This window comes from Sinocyclocheilus anshuiensis, unplaced genomic scaffold (assembly GCF_001515605.1).
Source record: "Sinocyclocheilus anshuiensis isolate Anshui unplaced genomic scaffold, SAMN03320099.WGS_v1.1 scaffold118, whole genome shotgun sequence".
NCBI lineage: Eukaryota > Metazoa > Chordata > Actinopteri > Cypriniformes > Cyprinidae > Sinocyclocheilus > Sinocyclocheilus anshuiensis.
Genome location: NW_015546020.1, coordinates 580,122 through 595,013, shown reverse-complemented (window position 1 = coordinate 595,013; position 14,892 = coordinate 580,122). Strand labels below are relative to the sequence as shown.

The window sequence follows — 14,892 nt, the reverse complement described above, 5'->3', positions numbered from 1 at the left end:
TGAAAACAATTTTGAGAATATGGTTGAAATCGTGAATATGAGCCAGATGCTGAATACTGGGGAAATGCGCTCTGATGATGACAGTGATGGTAAAATCACCTGCTCAAACTGAACCCTTACAAGTTTCAAAAGGTATCGAAATATGTTTTATTTTTTTATTTTCTAATAGTTATTTAAATATCAGGAGAGTTTTATGCTATTGCAGAAGTTAGAGATCCATCCGTGTTGGATATATAGGTCCAGGTCACTAAAGACCTGAATATGTAATAATGATTGGCAAAACATTCGAGATGGTCCTCACTGCAGAACACAAGTCCAGGGGGCGTAAAAAATATGCGCTGCTTACGCGTGCGGTGTGAAACCGGCTTTAGTTTTACTGCAAATAATGTAATTCTGTGTCTTAGCTCACAGCCAGATCATGGGATGTCTCTTTACCGTCATCCCCCTGCGTATTCCCAGCCGGATCATGGGATGTCTCTTTACTGTCATCCCCCAGCGTGCTTACAGCCAGATCATGGGATGTCTCTTTAACCGGCTTTAGTTTTACTGCAAATAATGTAATTCCCCCTGCGTGTTCCCGGACGGATCATGGGATGTCTCTTTACCGTCATCCCCCTGCGTGTTATCGGACGGATCATGGGATGTCTCTTTACTGCCATCCCCCTGCGTGTTCCCAGCCGGACCATGGAATGTCTCTTTACCATCATCCCCCTGCGTGTTCCCGGACGGATCATGGGATGTCTCTTTACCGTCATCCCCCTGCGTGTTATCGGACGGATCATGGGATGTCTCTTTACTGCCATCCCCCTGCGTGTTCCCAGCCGGACCATGGAATGTCTCTTTACCATCATCCCCCTGCGTGTTCCCGGACGGATCATGGGATGTCTCTTTACCGCCATCCCCCTGCGTGTTCGCAGCCGGATCATGGGATGTCTCTTTACCGCCATCCCCCTGCGTGTTTCCAGACGGATCATGGGATGTCACTTTACCGTCATCCCCCTGCATGTTTCCAGACGGATCATGGGATGTCTCTTTACCGTCATCCCCCTGCGTGGTTCCGGCCGGATCATCGCATGTCTCTTTAGCGTCATCCCACTGCGTGCTCACAACCAGATCATCGGATGTCTCTTTAGCGTCATTGCCCTGCGTGCTCACAGACGGATCAGCGGATGTCCCTTTAATAAGGGATAATACTTCTTCAACATTCTCCTGAAAGAAAATCAGATTCACAGAAGGTAATACAAATGATTGTGAAAAAACCCTGATGATTCAGTTACACAAACACTATATTTTTTTTTCTCTCCGATGCTTGCTGAATGTAAAGATCTCAAAGAAAACATCTCACAGAAATCTCAAACAGATACATACTGTACCACCTAAAGCCCCAATATACTCATGGTGAAGTTTCTTTCCTTACTCACTTTAGAGGTAAAAATAAATGAAATACGTGACCAGCGATATATTGTTTGCTGTCTTAAAAAAAGCAGTTAAGAAAGCATCTTATCATAGCTATGTGGTTATGTTTGCACAAGCTGCAATTCGGTACTCTAGTCATGTCACATTTATTTATATAGCACTTTATACAAAACAGTGTCAGTGTCACTTCTCAGTTAGAATAACATCTTCAGTTTCTATAAAGCAGCTCTCCAGAGTATTCAGGTTTTTGCTCACAGATGTCTGATTTCGACGGACTGAACAGAATAAATCAACTGGAGAAGATTTCCATGTCAAAGAAGGAGGAGCCCCAGAGCCACACCTACCTATTGCATAATCACCACAGACCAATGGTAGCTCAAAGCAAGCCGTTTCAAATTCCCAAAACAAACTCCAAAAAAAAAAAAAAACTTTGTTTTGGCCTATTTTGGTTTAAAATGACATCACACCAGTTCACTTTTAGTATATTGGGGCCCTAACAGTTCTCAGTTCTGTACATTCATAGGTTTTTACAGACAGACAGATCTTGTAGAAAGTATCTCACCAGGTCAGGATCATTGTGCTGCGTCCTTTTTCCTGTATGAACAATAACAATTTTCTTTTACTTTGGTCAATTAGAATAAAAATACATACTTTACCATATTTTAAAGTTTGTGTTTTTTTTTTTCCAACAATAAATCTCATTAACAGCTTGTCAAATCAGCTGTATGCAATACTTGCCATTTTTTCTTGCTTGTATAGATCTCCTGCTGTGACAGTAAATCACACCAGCAGCTGCAACCAGCAGAACAGCAACAACAACAGCAGCAGCAACAGCAGCAGCAGTTGAATCTGGAACAGCTAAAGACAGACAGTCATTATTACTAGAAATGGACTGATAAACAACTTTATCAATACTTTTGACCAATATTTAGTAGAAAGTTGTATGACATTGATTTATTTGATAAAGGTGCCATCTGGTGGGTTTGTAAGGAACAGCAGCTAAAACAGCAACAAGTAACCGCAGTTCACAGAAAAACTGACTAATATTATGATTTTTTTTCTATTAACAATAGACTTTTAAAATTTTAAAATTCATAATTTAAAATTCATAATTCAAAAGTTTAAAATTCATAAGGTGACAAAAACTGTGACAATTGTCTTTCAGTTTGATGTGCATGTGAAGATGATAGATTTGATCTAAGTTATAATTTAATATTGAGTCAAAGCTCACTTCTTCAAACAGGCCACAACAAAAACATTTACTGGGTCGATTTAAATTAATCAGTTTTCTAAAACTGTTCAAGTGAAAAAGCACTGAATGACTACAATGATACTCACCAGTGACACTAACACTGTATGTCTTTATGATGCTGAATCTGCTGCTGTTGATCTGTAGTTTATAGAGTCCAGAGTCTGTGGTTCTGATGTTTGTGATGGTCAGAGATCCAGTTTTATTCAGCTTCAGTCTGTCTCTGAATCTCTCATCACACTGATCATCTGTACAGATCTTACTCTGATCTCCAGTGATTTCAGCGATGAGGATATCAGTAAAATACCACACCTTTAAATCATTTGGGTTTTTTACTACAGCAGGATCTAAAGTGACAGATTCTCCCTCCTTCACTGACTTTCTCTTCATTTTATCTTGTTCAGCAGCAGGAACATCTGAAACACAAGCCAAGAGCTGCTGGAGGATCTTTTGGGGGAAACAGCACATAGATTAAAGAACTGAGTATATGTAAGTAATAAAACATGCCCTCTTGACTTTGTCTGGAAAGCAACATTTATTAACATTTTGTGCTATTAAACAGATTTGAAATGAAATACTTTGCACTTTGGATTCCTGGTGGGAGTGGGGAAAACATACTGACTGTGAAATAAGAGATGGATTTAAAGAGATGATCAGTAGAAGGTAACTGAAAAATGAATAACAAATACAAAACAAAACGTTGTAAATCATACTGAACTAAATTCAAATTTAAGTCTGTAAATTCTACTTTAACAGTATGAAATCATCTATATACTGTATGTAAATTAAAAATAAAATCACATCTAAATGTCACTGCAAAATGATAACTAAAAACATATTAATGACGTGAATTACACATACAAGAGTAATTTTTAAACATGACTCACCATGAACAGTAACACTAAAGCTCTTTTCACTGTCGATGTTGCTGCTGCTTATCAGTAGTTTATAAACTCCAGAGTGTGTGGTGTTGATGTTCATGATGGTCAGAGATCCAGTCTGATGATCCAGCTGCAGTCTGTCTCTGAATCTCTCAGTACCTTTATTACACTGAACATCTGTACAGATCTTACTGAGATCTCCACTGATTAGAGCGATGCGAATGTCATTAAAATACCATCTGATTCTCTCTTGTTGCTTTGTCTTAACATCGGTGTGTAGAGTGACTGAATCTCCCTCCATCACTGACACTCCGTCAATATCAACACAAGATGCACCTGAGGAAGAAATTAATCACTATTTTTAATCAATTCACCATTTCTTCCAAATGAATGCAGATTCTATGTCCGCGCCGTGCTTTCGCGCTGCAGCTGGTTAGTGAAGCGATATCTATACAGGCGGAGCACTTCATCGCTCCGTCTATGGCGCGCTGTGACTGGGTTTACAGAATACAGAATACCGTCAACACAGAAGACCAATGTTTGGCCCTGCATGATGGGCTCGTCATTGGCATTGTAGCCCGTTATGCCAGATAAACCAACCCTGACATAGACTACATCTTCTGTTGTGCACACGAGCATCCTACGCATGTTTGGTACTGTTTTTATTGAAAACACAGTTTTAACCGCAAATTTCGGATAGCACAAATCGTCAGAACACTGGAAGAGAGAGATACGCCTAGATAGATGTCTTACCATGGTCGAGAAAACACCAGAATAATAAGGGCGAAACTAAGAGAAGCTTCATTTTCACCAGGTTTTCTAAAAAAAAGAATGCATATTTTGATAATAGTGCAATGTTCCTCTTCAGTAAACCCGAAGCCATTGTGTCTTCTTCTTATTACCCATTATCATTGTTTTACGGCGGTTGTTATCCAGCGTACTGGTGCCTTAAGAAACCGTTGTGTCACGAATGAAAGTGAAAATATAACTTGGGAGGCTCCCTACACACTGCAGCGCGAAGACGTAGAGACGTGTTGTCGTCACGTTCTTTAATCTGTATTAGCGCTGTTTGTAAAGTGCTGTGTAAATGCTGTTTGATAGTGTTAGTACATACTAATCCGTTTCGTCTAAAAATTTGAACGATTTTGAGCAAAACAGCTCTTAATGCTGTAGTTTACTTTTTTATTTTGATGACTGCTATGTTTCTTAAATTAATACATATAGTCTATAATTTGGCGTTTTATTATATTTGGTAGGCATTATTTATATAGATTAATTCAAACATTAGCTATTAAGATTTCACAGACACAAACAAGGATGCTGTGATGACCAACTTCCTGGCAGCAACAGAGTTGGACTTGAGGAATGCAGTTGGGAAGCATTTTAAACAAGAAATAAAACCAATAATTAATCATTTCCTTTAAGTTCACTGTTGGTTGTTTTATTTGTTAAAATAAGTAAACCAACAAAAGGGTTCATCTTTTTTTATGTTGTCATTTATCCGTAAAGTTTTAATGTTAAGTGTGATAACATGCTCTTGATTTGTGTTAGATTTTTTTTTCTCAAGTTATTTAAAATATTTTATTTATTTATTTATTATTTTTTCATTTTTATATTTTTATTATCTTAAGTTGTTAAAAATTCCAGATTTCTTTATCATAATATTTATATTTAAGTGTATTGTATTTATACAATTTTATTTTGTCATTAATTCTTTTGTATTTTAATAATTTTGTATTGTCTTAAGTTTTCCAAGTTGTTAAAAATTTTATTTTTCTTAATAAAAGCTGTATATTTAATTTGTTTGGATGGATTGCCATTTTGTAGTCTATTAGATGTATGTATGTAGTCGTTTAATAGCGGTCTAATTGATGACTAGTCTATTCTTGGGCTATGATTAGACGTCTATTAGATTTTCACTGACAGCCCAAATTCAGCCTTGTTTTAGCCTAGACGTCTGGGCTGCTTTAGACGGCTAATAGACGTCTTTTAAACGCAAAATTGCTTGCTGGGTCTTTTCCACGTCAAAGACCATTTTTAAAAATATGAACGTTGCCGTGGATTTTTGTGTACGCACACTCTACGATCAAATCTGTGCGTACGCACGTTTTATAAATGAGGCCCCAGGAGAGAATATTTTCCCCTGTCTTCTTCATGAATGAAAGTGAACATTTAAAGTGAATTTTGGCGGAGTAAAATAAATAAATAAAGGCTTTATATTATTATAAGTGTTTAAAAAATGCCCACGAATCAATATAAATAAATATCATTACATTTACTTAGTTTACATTAGTTATTTAGCTCTTCTACATTAAATTAGTTGAGTTAACATAATTAGTTGTCAACTACAGTACTTTATGCCATCGAGTGGCGCTATCTGGTGGGGTTTGAATAAAAATTGCTAATACAGAATCTCAGCACACAAGTGGATACATAAGTCTTTGCAGGAAAACTGATGTGTTTTATGCATGTTTAAATGTATTTTCATGATAATAAAAATTGTAAAGTTTATATAAATTCATTTTTATTTGTGGATTGACATAAAAACACTAATCTGTTAATCTGGAATTTTAGTAGCTATTCCTCAAAGGAAAACACATTGAATGACAGTAATAGTATTAAAGCAGCATCTTTATTTGTTAAAATCCAGAATCTGTTTCATTCTGATTCCTTGTCTGTCTGAACACTGGAACACTTCAAAAACATACACAACACGAAAGTGCTGTGAAAGTGTTTTGTACTTTCCAACGTGACTAATGCGTGACGTCATGAAAACGCAGCGCAGAGCTAGTGCAAGTCAAGCATTTGTGGTTAAAAAGCATATAAATGTGACATTTTTATTTTATTAATTTTTTTTAGAAAATGACCGATCGCTTTGCTAGATAAGACCCTTATTCCTTATCGTGTGGAGTCCTTTGAAACTGCATTGAAACGGCAATTTGGACCTTCAATCCGTTTGTCTCCATTGAAGTCCAATATATGGAGAAAAAACCCTGAAATGTTTTCTTCAAAAACCAATTTGTTTTTGCCTGAAGAAAGAAAGACATCTTGGATGACATGATCCCGTAGGGTTGTTGGGCCCTATAAGATAATGAAAATGGGCCCCGCTAGTGTAAAAACTGTCATAGCAACTTGATGAGCGAAGAGAAAGCACATAAAATGACAATTTCAATAATTTAGCGTAAATGTGTATTATGTGTAACACATCCAACGTGCATATGTAAAAATACTTAAACAGATAAAAAAATAAGAGTGCAACTGAGCTTGAAAAATTAAAGTAAATAGATATACATGAAACACAAATAAATAAAATATAAATGAATTATACACAAAACCTAAATAAAATAAACAGAGCATAAACAAAATAAACATTCAAATATGCATAAATGATTAGAAATGCAGGCTGTTCTGTTTGTTTTTAAGGCCTCGTTGATGATCACAAAAAAATGTATTGCATTAGACATTGGATGGTGGGGGACACTTGCAGGGAGGATGGGGGGATAGATAATTATTCAGGCCCAGTGCTAGAGGGTGCTGAACACCCCCAGTTGAAGCTGTAATAATAGTATATTGGCGAAACAGATTTGGCAAACACTCCATTGCATTTTTGTGTTTGCACTCTGTGGAACACCAAAGGTTTCTATTGACAATGTATTTTTGCACCACTGAGCAAAGTTGCTAATCACAGACATATCTGTTGATTTCTTGAACACAGTGGCAGTAATTGTCAAAGACGTTTTCACAAAGATGTGTATTTATATGTTTCTGTTATAAATTCATACCAATTTGAGTTCATTCATTGTTTAAAATGTTTGACTAAAATGTATGAATGTGATATTCAGAAGGTAATAACTAGAGAATGTGTTCCATTGAAATGTTTAAAGTTAGGGCTTCTTCAAGAAAGATTTACTATTAAAGTGTAGCAGGTCACATGTTCAGGTTGAGTTGTGCGCGAGACATTGCGTTGAGTTGTGCATTACATTATGGGTTGAGCTAACATGGATGCAGAGAAACGATATACAGTCTAAAAAAGAATTCCTTTATCTGCATGGTCTAAGAGGGCGCATTTGTGGTATTTTGTGTATAATGTTGTTTTATATCACTTTACATGAACGATGTGATTTGTTAATAGTGCTGTTATTGGATTTGGATTTGTTGCACATGTTCACTTGCATATCTGTGGACATTTGCATGAGAGATTTGAAAAGAGGCTCGTAGCAATTTTCTGCAGTTAAAGTTCAAAAAAGCTGGACAGGAAGAAACTCCTCACCTACAAACTAACCCAGTCACACCTGATCTGTATACACACTCTCACTCCAAAATGTTCGTCCAGATCAAACCACATTTCTAAAGAAAACCGACCGCAGCAGGTTTCAGTCTCACTCAGATGATGAACATCAGTAAAACTGGCACTGTGAGATCAGACACAATTTTATTTATTTATTTATTTATTTTTTTTCAAACGCTAAAATTAAGAATTGAATAAATATACACACTTTTAAAATCACAACAGTTTATTTACATATGTGACCCTTTTGGGAATCCAAAAGTAATCAGATTACATTACTTTCATATTGTGGTTCTTGGATTGCGTTACTGGATACTTTTTTAATGTAATATGTAACTGTGCAAATGCAACGAGTGAACTAGGAGGGTCAAACTCTGTCGTGGGAGGATTCACACCAGCTTGAATGTTTTCAGCAGGTCGTTTTTTAGATCAGATGCTGAACAACTGAAGAAAATGTTTCACATGATTGTTTTGTTCTCTTTGTACTGGTGGAGTCTGACTGGTAAGTTATAAAACATTTTTATGATTTAATTTAGAGCAATACAGTGGCTGCTACACAGTCAAAACAAAAGGTCATTGACACTTTTAAAATGTATGTGAATTTAGGTACAAATATGTAGACTTTAGAAACTAATATATACCTTAATGTACTAATATGCAATTTTAGGGGTAAAGAAGGTACCCAGGTGAACCTTTTGAAAGGGTACCGCTCCCTTTTGTACCTTATTTTCTGATGAACTGTGAATATTGTGAAATCCACTAACTATAAATTCTCTGTGCAGAATTTTTAATTGAAATTTCCAGGTCTGGAAATGTCATGAAATTAATTGACATTTAAACATCTCTGTTTTTGCTCTGCATTGAGGCTCAGAAAGTCAAAACCTTCCATTAAATTGCTTTCAAATATTAAGCCATCTACAAAAGTCTACAAAAGTTATGAAAAAAAATAATTAGTCAAAATGAGCATGAACACCGAATCTGTCTGATTTAGTCTTCAGTTGAAATGTCTCATTAAAAAAAAAAAAGATTTTGAAAATATCCAACACAATAAGATTTGTACTTTGAATCAAACAAATAAAAGTATTTGTTGTCAATAAATTATGTCATTATAAACTGATTTTCCTCTACAGCAGATGACTTTAAAACAAATTAAAGATTAAGGATGCATTTTATTCTTTACACATAAGAAATATTTACATGCAATCCAAATGCGCTGCTGCAATGTTTTCTCTGCTTGATTCTAATAGTCTCTCTGTATCTGTAGCGGTTTATAAAGACAATTGACATTTTAAACATTTATTTCAGTCAAAAGGGAAATTTAATATTAACATTATTGATGTTTAAGTACAATTGCAAATCCATGGCGGCCAAAATGAACTGTAGATGAAAGTTTTAATCACATAATCAAAGGTTAGAATTATAACCTCTGATTTGTTAATCTGTCTTTAAAATTAAGTTATGCAACCAACCCTAAATATTTGTCTGTTTATATATCTCAACCTTCATTTAAAGTTTGTGTTTGTGTTGCCGTTCTGGATGTTCTCAACTTCACATGTAAACAATCAAATCTACAGCTGATTTCAGGCTCTGGGAACCATCGTATGTATTAATCTGTGTTAAATCTGTTTATCAGGTGTGTTTGGTGCTGAAACAAATGAAATGCAGTCAGTGCCAGTGATGGAGGGAGATTCTGTCACTTTATACATTGATTTTACTGAAATACAGAAAGACAAAAATATCCTGTGGAAATACGGAGCTGAAAAGTACACTATAGCTGAAATCAATAGAAAGTATCAGTTGTTCTTCACATATAACGGTACTAATGGGCAATTCAAAGACAGACTGAAGCTGGACAATCAAACTGGATCTCTGATCATCACAAACATCACACCTGAACATGCTGGAGTTTATCAACTAGAGATAACTGAAGTCAAACTGACATCAAAATCATTCAATGTTTCTGTGTATGGTGAGTAGAAAACATTTGTTATATCTTTCAACATATTCTTGTTTTATTTTATTGGAACAATTTACATTTTAAAGTGATTTAAGATTTTGGTACAGATGTCAAACACACTCACAACTGTCATTGTGTAACATACTCCACATAGGCAAGCTTGATGAACCCAAGCGCAGTTTATTGACATGAAAACAAATAAAAATGTAGAAGTGGAAAACTAAACTTAAAACATGACCTGACTCGAAAATATCCATAAACATAGACTTAAGCATAAACATGAGCACTGGCATGAACTTGATCTAGACATGGACTCATCAAACAGTAGGTTACTTCAACAATACTTAGACGAGACAACAGAAACATAAGTGCTAGAGAGAGAGAGAGACTAATGACTAACAAGGAACACCAGTGAACAATCAAACAATGAACCAATCAGACCATGACACATACACGGGGGAGCACATGGCAGGCCAACATGAGGTACAAGGAAATACATGACAGGAAACATGAACCAAATTAAAAAAAGACATAAGACATAAGTAAAAGACATAAGAAAAAATGTGAACCAAAACCCAAAGCAATGTGACACATTAGTACAGAGTATTAGTTTACAATTAATAATGGCACTCATCCATTGACTAAAATAAATGCATGCTGGTTAATTTTCTTACAAATGACTGTCAACAACAGAATGATGCTAACATCACAGTCATTCACTGCTCTTGGTTCAATGTGAATTCACATTATAAAGTTGTCTTTAACTATGAAACTGTAAGAAATGTAATCGTTTACTACTGTAATTATTCTGAAGTCACCATAATGGCGATTAGTGTTGGAGCTTGGGCCTTGTATGTTCATATTCAAATTTCTGATCTAGCCAAGTCAGAAGTGTGACAAAGAGTGCAGACAGATACAAAAGAAGTCCTACTGTGAAAATAATACAAAGGTTTAAACTAGCATCATGTCATCAGTTGCACAAGTGAATCACTGAAGCATATAAGTAACAGTGTTTACTGCACATTGTGTTTTTGCAGCAGCAATGTCTAGCACGGATATGAAAACTGTTAAAGGGATATAAGCATTTGTTCTTTTGTCTTGTCTTCACCACCTGGCTACTGTTGTAAAATGTTGAGAGATTCAAACAAAAAGACTTTGCAAGACTGCAAGTGACGTCGCTAGCGGAAGTGCAAGTGTCTGAGAGTGCAAAGCTGAGAGTGCAAGTACAAGCCTGCAGCCAGACCCTTTTGGAAGCGTATGATCACACTGGTAGCCATGATTAGCACGGCTTTTGGCACTGAGCCAGAGAGGGGCCAAGTAATGCTTGTCAGTGTTTTCAACCACATAATGTTTTAGGCTATTTAATGTTTCAGACATTTAAAATACACATCATCACTATAAACCATTTATAATAGTAATAATAATATTATACACCGATGTATATGGAAACGGCAGTAATAAACTTTCAAACATAATTTGATTTTTTTTTTTTCACGACAAACGCACATTGTATGTAGCCTACCTATAAAGTTCACTCTATTTTTCTCCCTATTTACCAGCCACTCACTTTCATGTCTTTCAGAAGAAATGGCTGAATTCACGTGTTGTAAATCTGACAGGCTACTACATGGTAGTGCACATAGTCCCTAAACCAAGCCATCAGCTGTGGTCATTATGAATAGTTTGAGCCACAAAATACATTGACATACATTGAATAAATTTCCGTGCCTCATTTCTTGAAATTTGAATAATTTGTTGTTATCAATATTTGTTGAAGGACTACCCTATGTAAGAACATAAAATAATATACTTGCACTACTTGCAACTCGACTTGGACTTGTCTGTCTTGACTCAAGACTTGAATGCAAAGACCCAAGACTTACTTGTGACTTGCAAAACAATGACTTGGTCCCACCTCTGGTTTCTAGTGTTAAGCCATTTGGCAAGGTAGCCCAAGACACCATAGTAAAAGATGTGGTCCCATACTGTAATTTCACACTAATCTTTTTTTGTACAGCATTAACCCAAGCATTTTTAGATTGATCTGTATTCCTCTTATACTCTTATGTTTTCAGCTCGTCTGCCTGTTCCTGTCATCAGCAGTAACTCTTCACAATGTTCATCATCTTCATCATCATCATCATCATCACCACAGCAGAATTGTTCATTGGTGTGTTCAGTGGTGAATGTGGGTCATGTGACTCTCTCCTGGTACAAAGGAAACAGTTTATTGTCCAGCATCAGTGTGTCTGATCTCAGCATCAGTCTCTCTCTACCTCTGGAGGTGGAATATCAGGATAAAAACAGCTACAGCTGTGTGCTCAACAATCCCATCAGCAACCAGACTCAACATCTGGACATCACTCAACTCTGTCACACATGTGCAGGTACGACGGTGTCAATATGTGTTTATTTACTGACCTAATCTCTGTCTTCTGTTGTAGATCAAACTGACACATTCACTTACATTAATGATTACCATTCCAGACTCAGTCTCTCTGATAAAGTTGTTCTCTGCTGCTGCTGCTGGATCTCTTTTGATTATGGCTGGATTTGGGATCTTCTGCATCTACAGGAAACACAGAAAATCTGAACAACAAGGCAAGTGTTACAGACTGACATTAACAAGTAGTTTTGTAGTTAACACTCTCTAGTTTCTATTTATGACAAGAACCAAAATAATGTGTAGTTTTGGCAATTTCTGTAGATTTCACTCATATCATAATACAAGTCTGTTTGTACATGCAATGACAATGAATGTGTCACTTAACTAGCCTCACTCGCACAAACTGATATTTTTTTATTTTTTATATCAGCCTCAAATTTGGAACACAGCTTGTTTAGATTTATGTCTTTGCTTTTCTCACAGTTTTAAAGTAAAATGGTTTTTGGGAAATATGTATTTCATATAAAATTTGAAAATTGTATTTTTCAAATTTTTATGACAATAATGTCATCTTTAAAAAGAAACCAGACCTAAGTCTGTGTTCCAAAGCATTCGAGATTTATGACAGTTTATGACAGTTGTGAATGATTAAAAAGTAAATAAATCAATTATAACTACTGCACACATATAATTTAGTACCATAAAATCCCCTAAAAGTAAAAAAATTAATAAAAAACATTGTCAAATTAAAATATAGTACCATCATTGCAAAAAATAAAAATAAAAAACTGTTAAGAAAAGGGTTAAGCTTTAATTTCAGCATACAAAGCATGCAAATGACATTTATTAAACATCCTGCCTGAGTTTGATTGATATGTAAAGAATTATGTTTAAATAATATTTATTTAAATTTAATGACAAACACCACATACTCTGTTAAGAACGTTGTAGGCCTAATGTCAAATTAAATTTGTTAATGCCATTTTAATGCATCTGTTGTTGGTGTTGTTGTTGTTGAAACAGTTCAGACTCACGAAGATGAGATCAGTTATGCTGAGCCAACATTCAACAAAAGAAACACACATAAATCAGTAAGACAATTAATTATTGTTTTGAGTGTCTCTGTATAATTTCAGCATCATTTCATACAAGAAAAAAAAAGAAGTATATATCACATTTCATTCTTCAGGATGAACCTGCCACATGTATTATAATTTTTTTCTTGTGTTATGCATTTTTTTTTTGTACAGAAAGCTGAAGAGGAGGATCATGTGGTTTATGCACCAATCACAAAGAGAAGACGATCAAACTTCAGTCGTTTAGCTGTGTGGCCTGCAACAACCTTCGAGTCTGACTCTGTGGTTGAGTTTTTGATGAGAATCAGTCATCCTGAGGGGTAAAATGTGAAATTGTCTCATACAAACTTCAAAAGCACTTGCCTTGTAATACAATTCTAAATCAAGTGGAGCAATTTTATGTTTTACCCTTAAATGTGTGAAAACTCACAAAAATAGCATAAATGCAGATGCAAAATACTCATCAAAAGGAGTGAAGACTTTGCTATGGTCACATTTATTAACATCTCCGTACAAATGTGTTTTGATCTGTGACAGTCACAGACAGCTTGTTCATGAGGATGTGTCTAATGTGTCTTGTGGTCGATGTCTGTTTGTGAGTGTGTCTCTGAGGTGTGGAAAGTGTGTCTTTATCAATAGCATGCGGTTGAAGTGCTTTTTCCATTCCTGCTCACATTAAATCATTTCATTTCTGCTCTACACAAAACCTGCTTTACTCTACTAAAGTTATCAATGCCGCTTTTTGACAAAAAGGTCTTAAATTGTACAGAGAATTTACTGTGGAATATAAAAATATATATTTTGTGTGCATATACATCATGATCTTCTATATATAGGCTACTTATGCAGTGATCCTGCAGTTAAGCATTGCTATTTTCACAAGTTATTTCCAGCTCTACAGTAGTACCTACTAAGAACTATTCTTGATAGCTTTTTTTTTAATTTTTTTTTAAATAAAGGTCATATCCTGTTTTTCTGTCAATGTCTGGGAGTCATTTTAAGAATAAATGTAATGTATGATTTACAGTTTATTATTGATGGTTAATAATTACTGTAGTTTTAATCAGTTTTGAGGTGAAACTAACTAAAAGTAGCTATGTTTCAATTTTTTTTTTTCCAGTAGCATTAACAGTGCTGCTATCCAAACATAAACTGTAAACCATTTGCTTTTTCATTTTATTGGGGGGAAAAAAACTTAATTTGATAAATAAATAGGCCTATAGTTTGTAAAAATGTGGTTAGTATGGTGTACTGGTTGATATTAGTACCTTTTTAGAACATAGTTGGTTGCTGTTACTGGTCAAAAGCCCACATCTCTGTGACATTCTGGTTTGTAAAATGTTTATATGGCTTGGGTCTTGTGCTTCCGAGGGACTTTTCATCTGATTCATCATCCAGAAAGTGAAAGCATAAAATAGCATCATAACAGCACATGTCTCCTCAACAACAGAAAGCTCTGAAGAAACAGTCATTGATGCCTGCGAGCATAGGACTGAAACTGTGCAGGAAAGTGTACACACAGATAGGCTTTCTTCTTTCAATTCAAATCAGGAAGTCACTATTTCCAACCTTTACTGAGAAAAAAGTGACATAACACCACTTAACGTCAGATGTAGGCCTACAACTCATGTGGAAGTCA

General features: G+C 35.4%; 2 protein-coding genes across 2 annotated transcripts; one reads left to right on the top strand and one right to left on the bottom strand.

The window, feature by feature from the left end:
• Window positions 1-543: 543 nt before the first annotated feature.
• LOC107698558 (uncharacterized) lies at window positions 544-4,389 on the bottom strand. The gene is made up of 6 exons (XM_016499595.1): window positions 4,300-4,389; window positions 3,553-3,882; window positions 2,755-3,081; window positions 2,155-2,274; window positions 1,979-2,010; window positions 544-1,209 (listed from the first exon to the last, which is right to left on the bottom strand). Exons 1-6 carry the CDS (start codon window positions 4,349-4,351, stop codon window positions 544-546), a joined length of 1,527 nt encoding a protein of 508 aa, XP_016355081.1. The 5' UTR covers window positions 4,352-4,389.
• Window positions 4,390-7,367: 2,978 nt separating this feature from the next.
• LOC107698557 (natural killer cell receptor 2B4-like) lies at window positions 7,368-13,577 on the top strand. The gene is made up of 6 exons (XM_016499593.1): window positions 7,368-7,391; window positions 9,560-9,803; window positions 11,867-12,178; window positions 12,279-12,392; window positions 13,201-13,268; window positions 13,428-13,577. The coding sequence occupies exons 1-6, from the start codon at window positions 7,368-7,370 to the stop codon at window positions 13,575-13,577; spliced, it is 912 nt and encodes a 303-aa protein (XP_016355079.1).
• Window positions 13,578-14,892: the final 1,315 nt, after the last annotated feature.

Bases quoted from the DNA above. Each gene is read 5' to 3' on its own strand.
- LOC107698558 (XM_016499595.1), bottom strand. From the start codon at position 4,351: ATGAAGCTTCTCTTAGTTTCGCCCTTATTATTCTGGTGTTTTCTCGAC. The intron at 2,011-2,154 runs GCAAGTATTGCA...TTGTTCATACAG, and splicing joins TATACAAGCAAGAAAAAATG to GAAAAAGGACGCAGCACAAT. The intron at 1,210-1,978 runs GTGAGATACTTT...ATTTTCTTTCAG, and splicing joins AGCACAATGATCCTGACCTG to GAGAATGTTGAAGAAGTATT.
- LOC107698557 (XM_016499593.1), top strand. From the start codon at position 7,368: ATGTATGAATGTGATATTCAGAAG. The intron at 12,179-12,278 runs GTACGACGGTGT...TTACCATTCCAG, and splicing joins ACTCTGTCACACATGTGCAG to ACTCAGTCTCTCTGATAAAG. The intron at 12,393-13,200 runs GCAAGTGTTACA...TTGTTGAAACAG, and splicing joins CAGAAAATCTGAACAACAAG to TTCAGACTCACGAAGATGAG.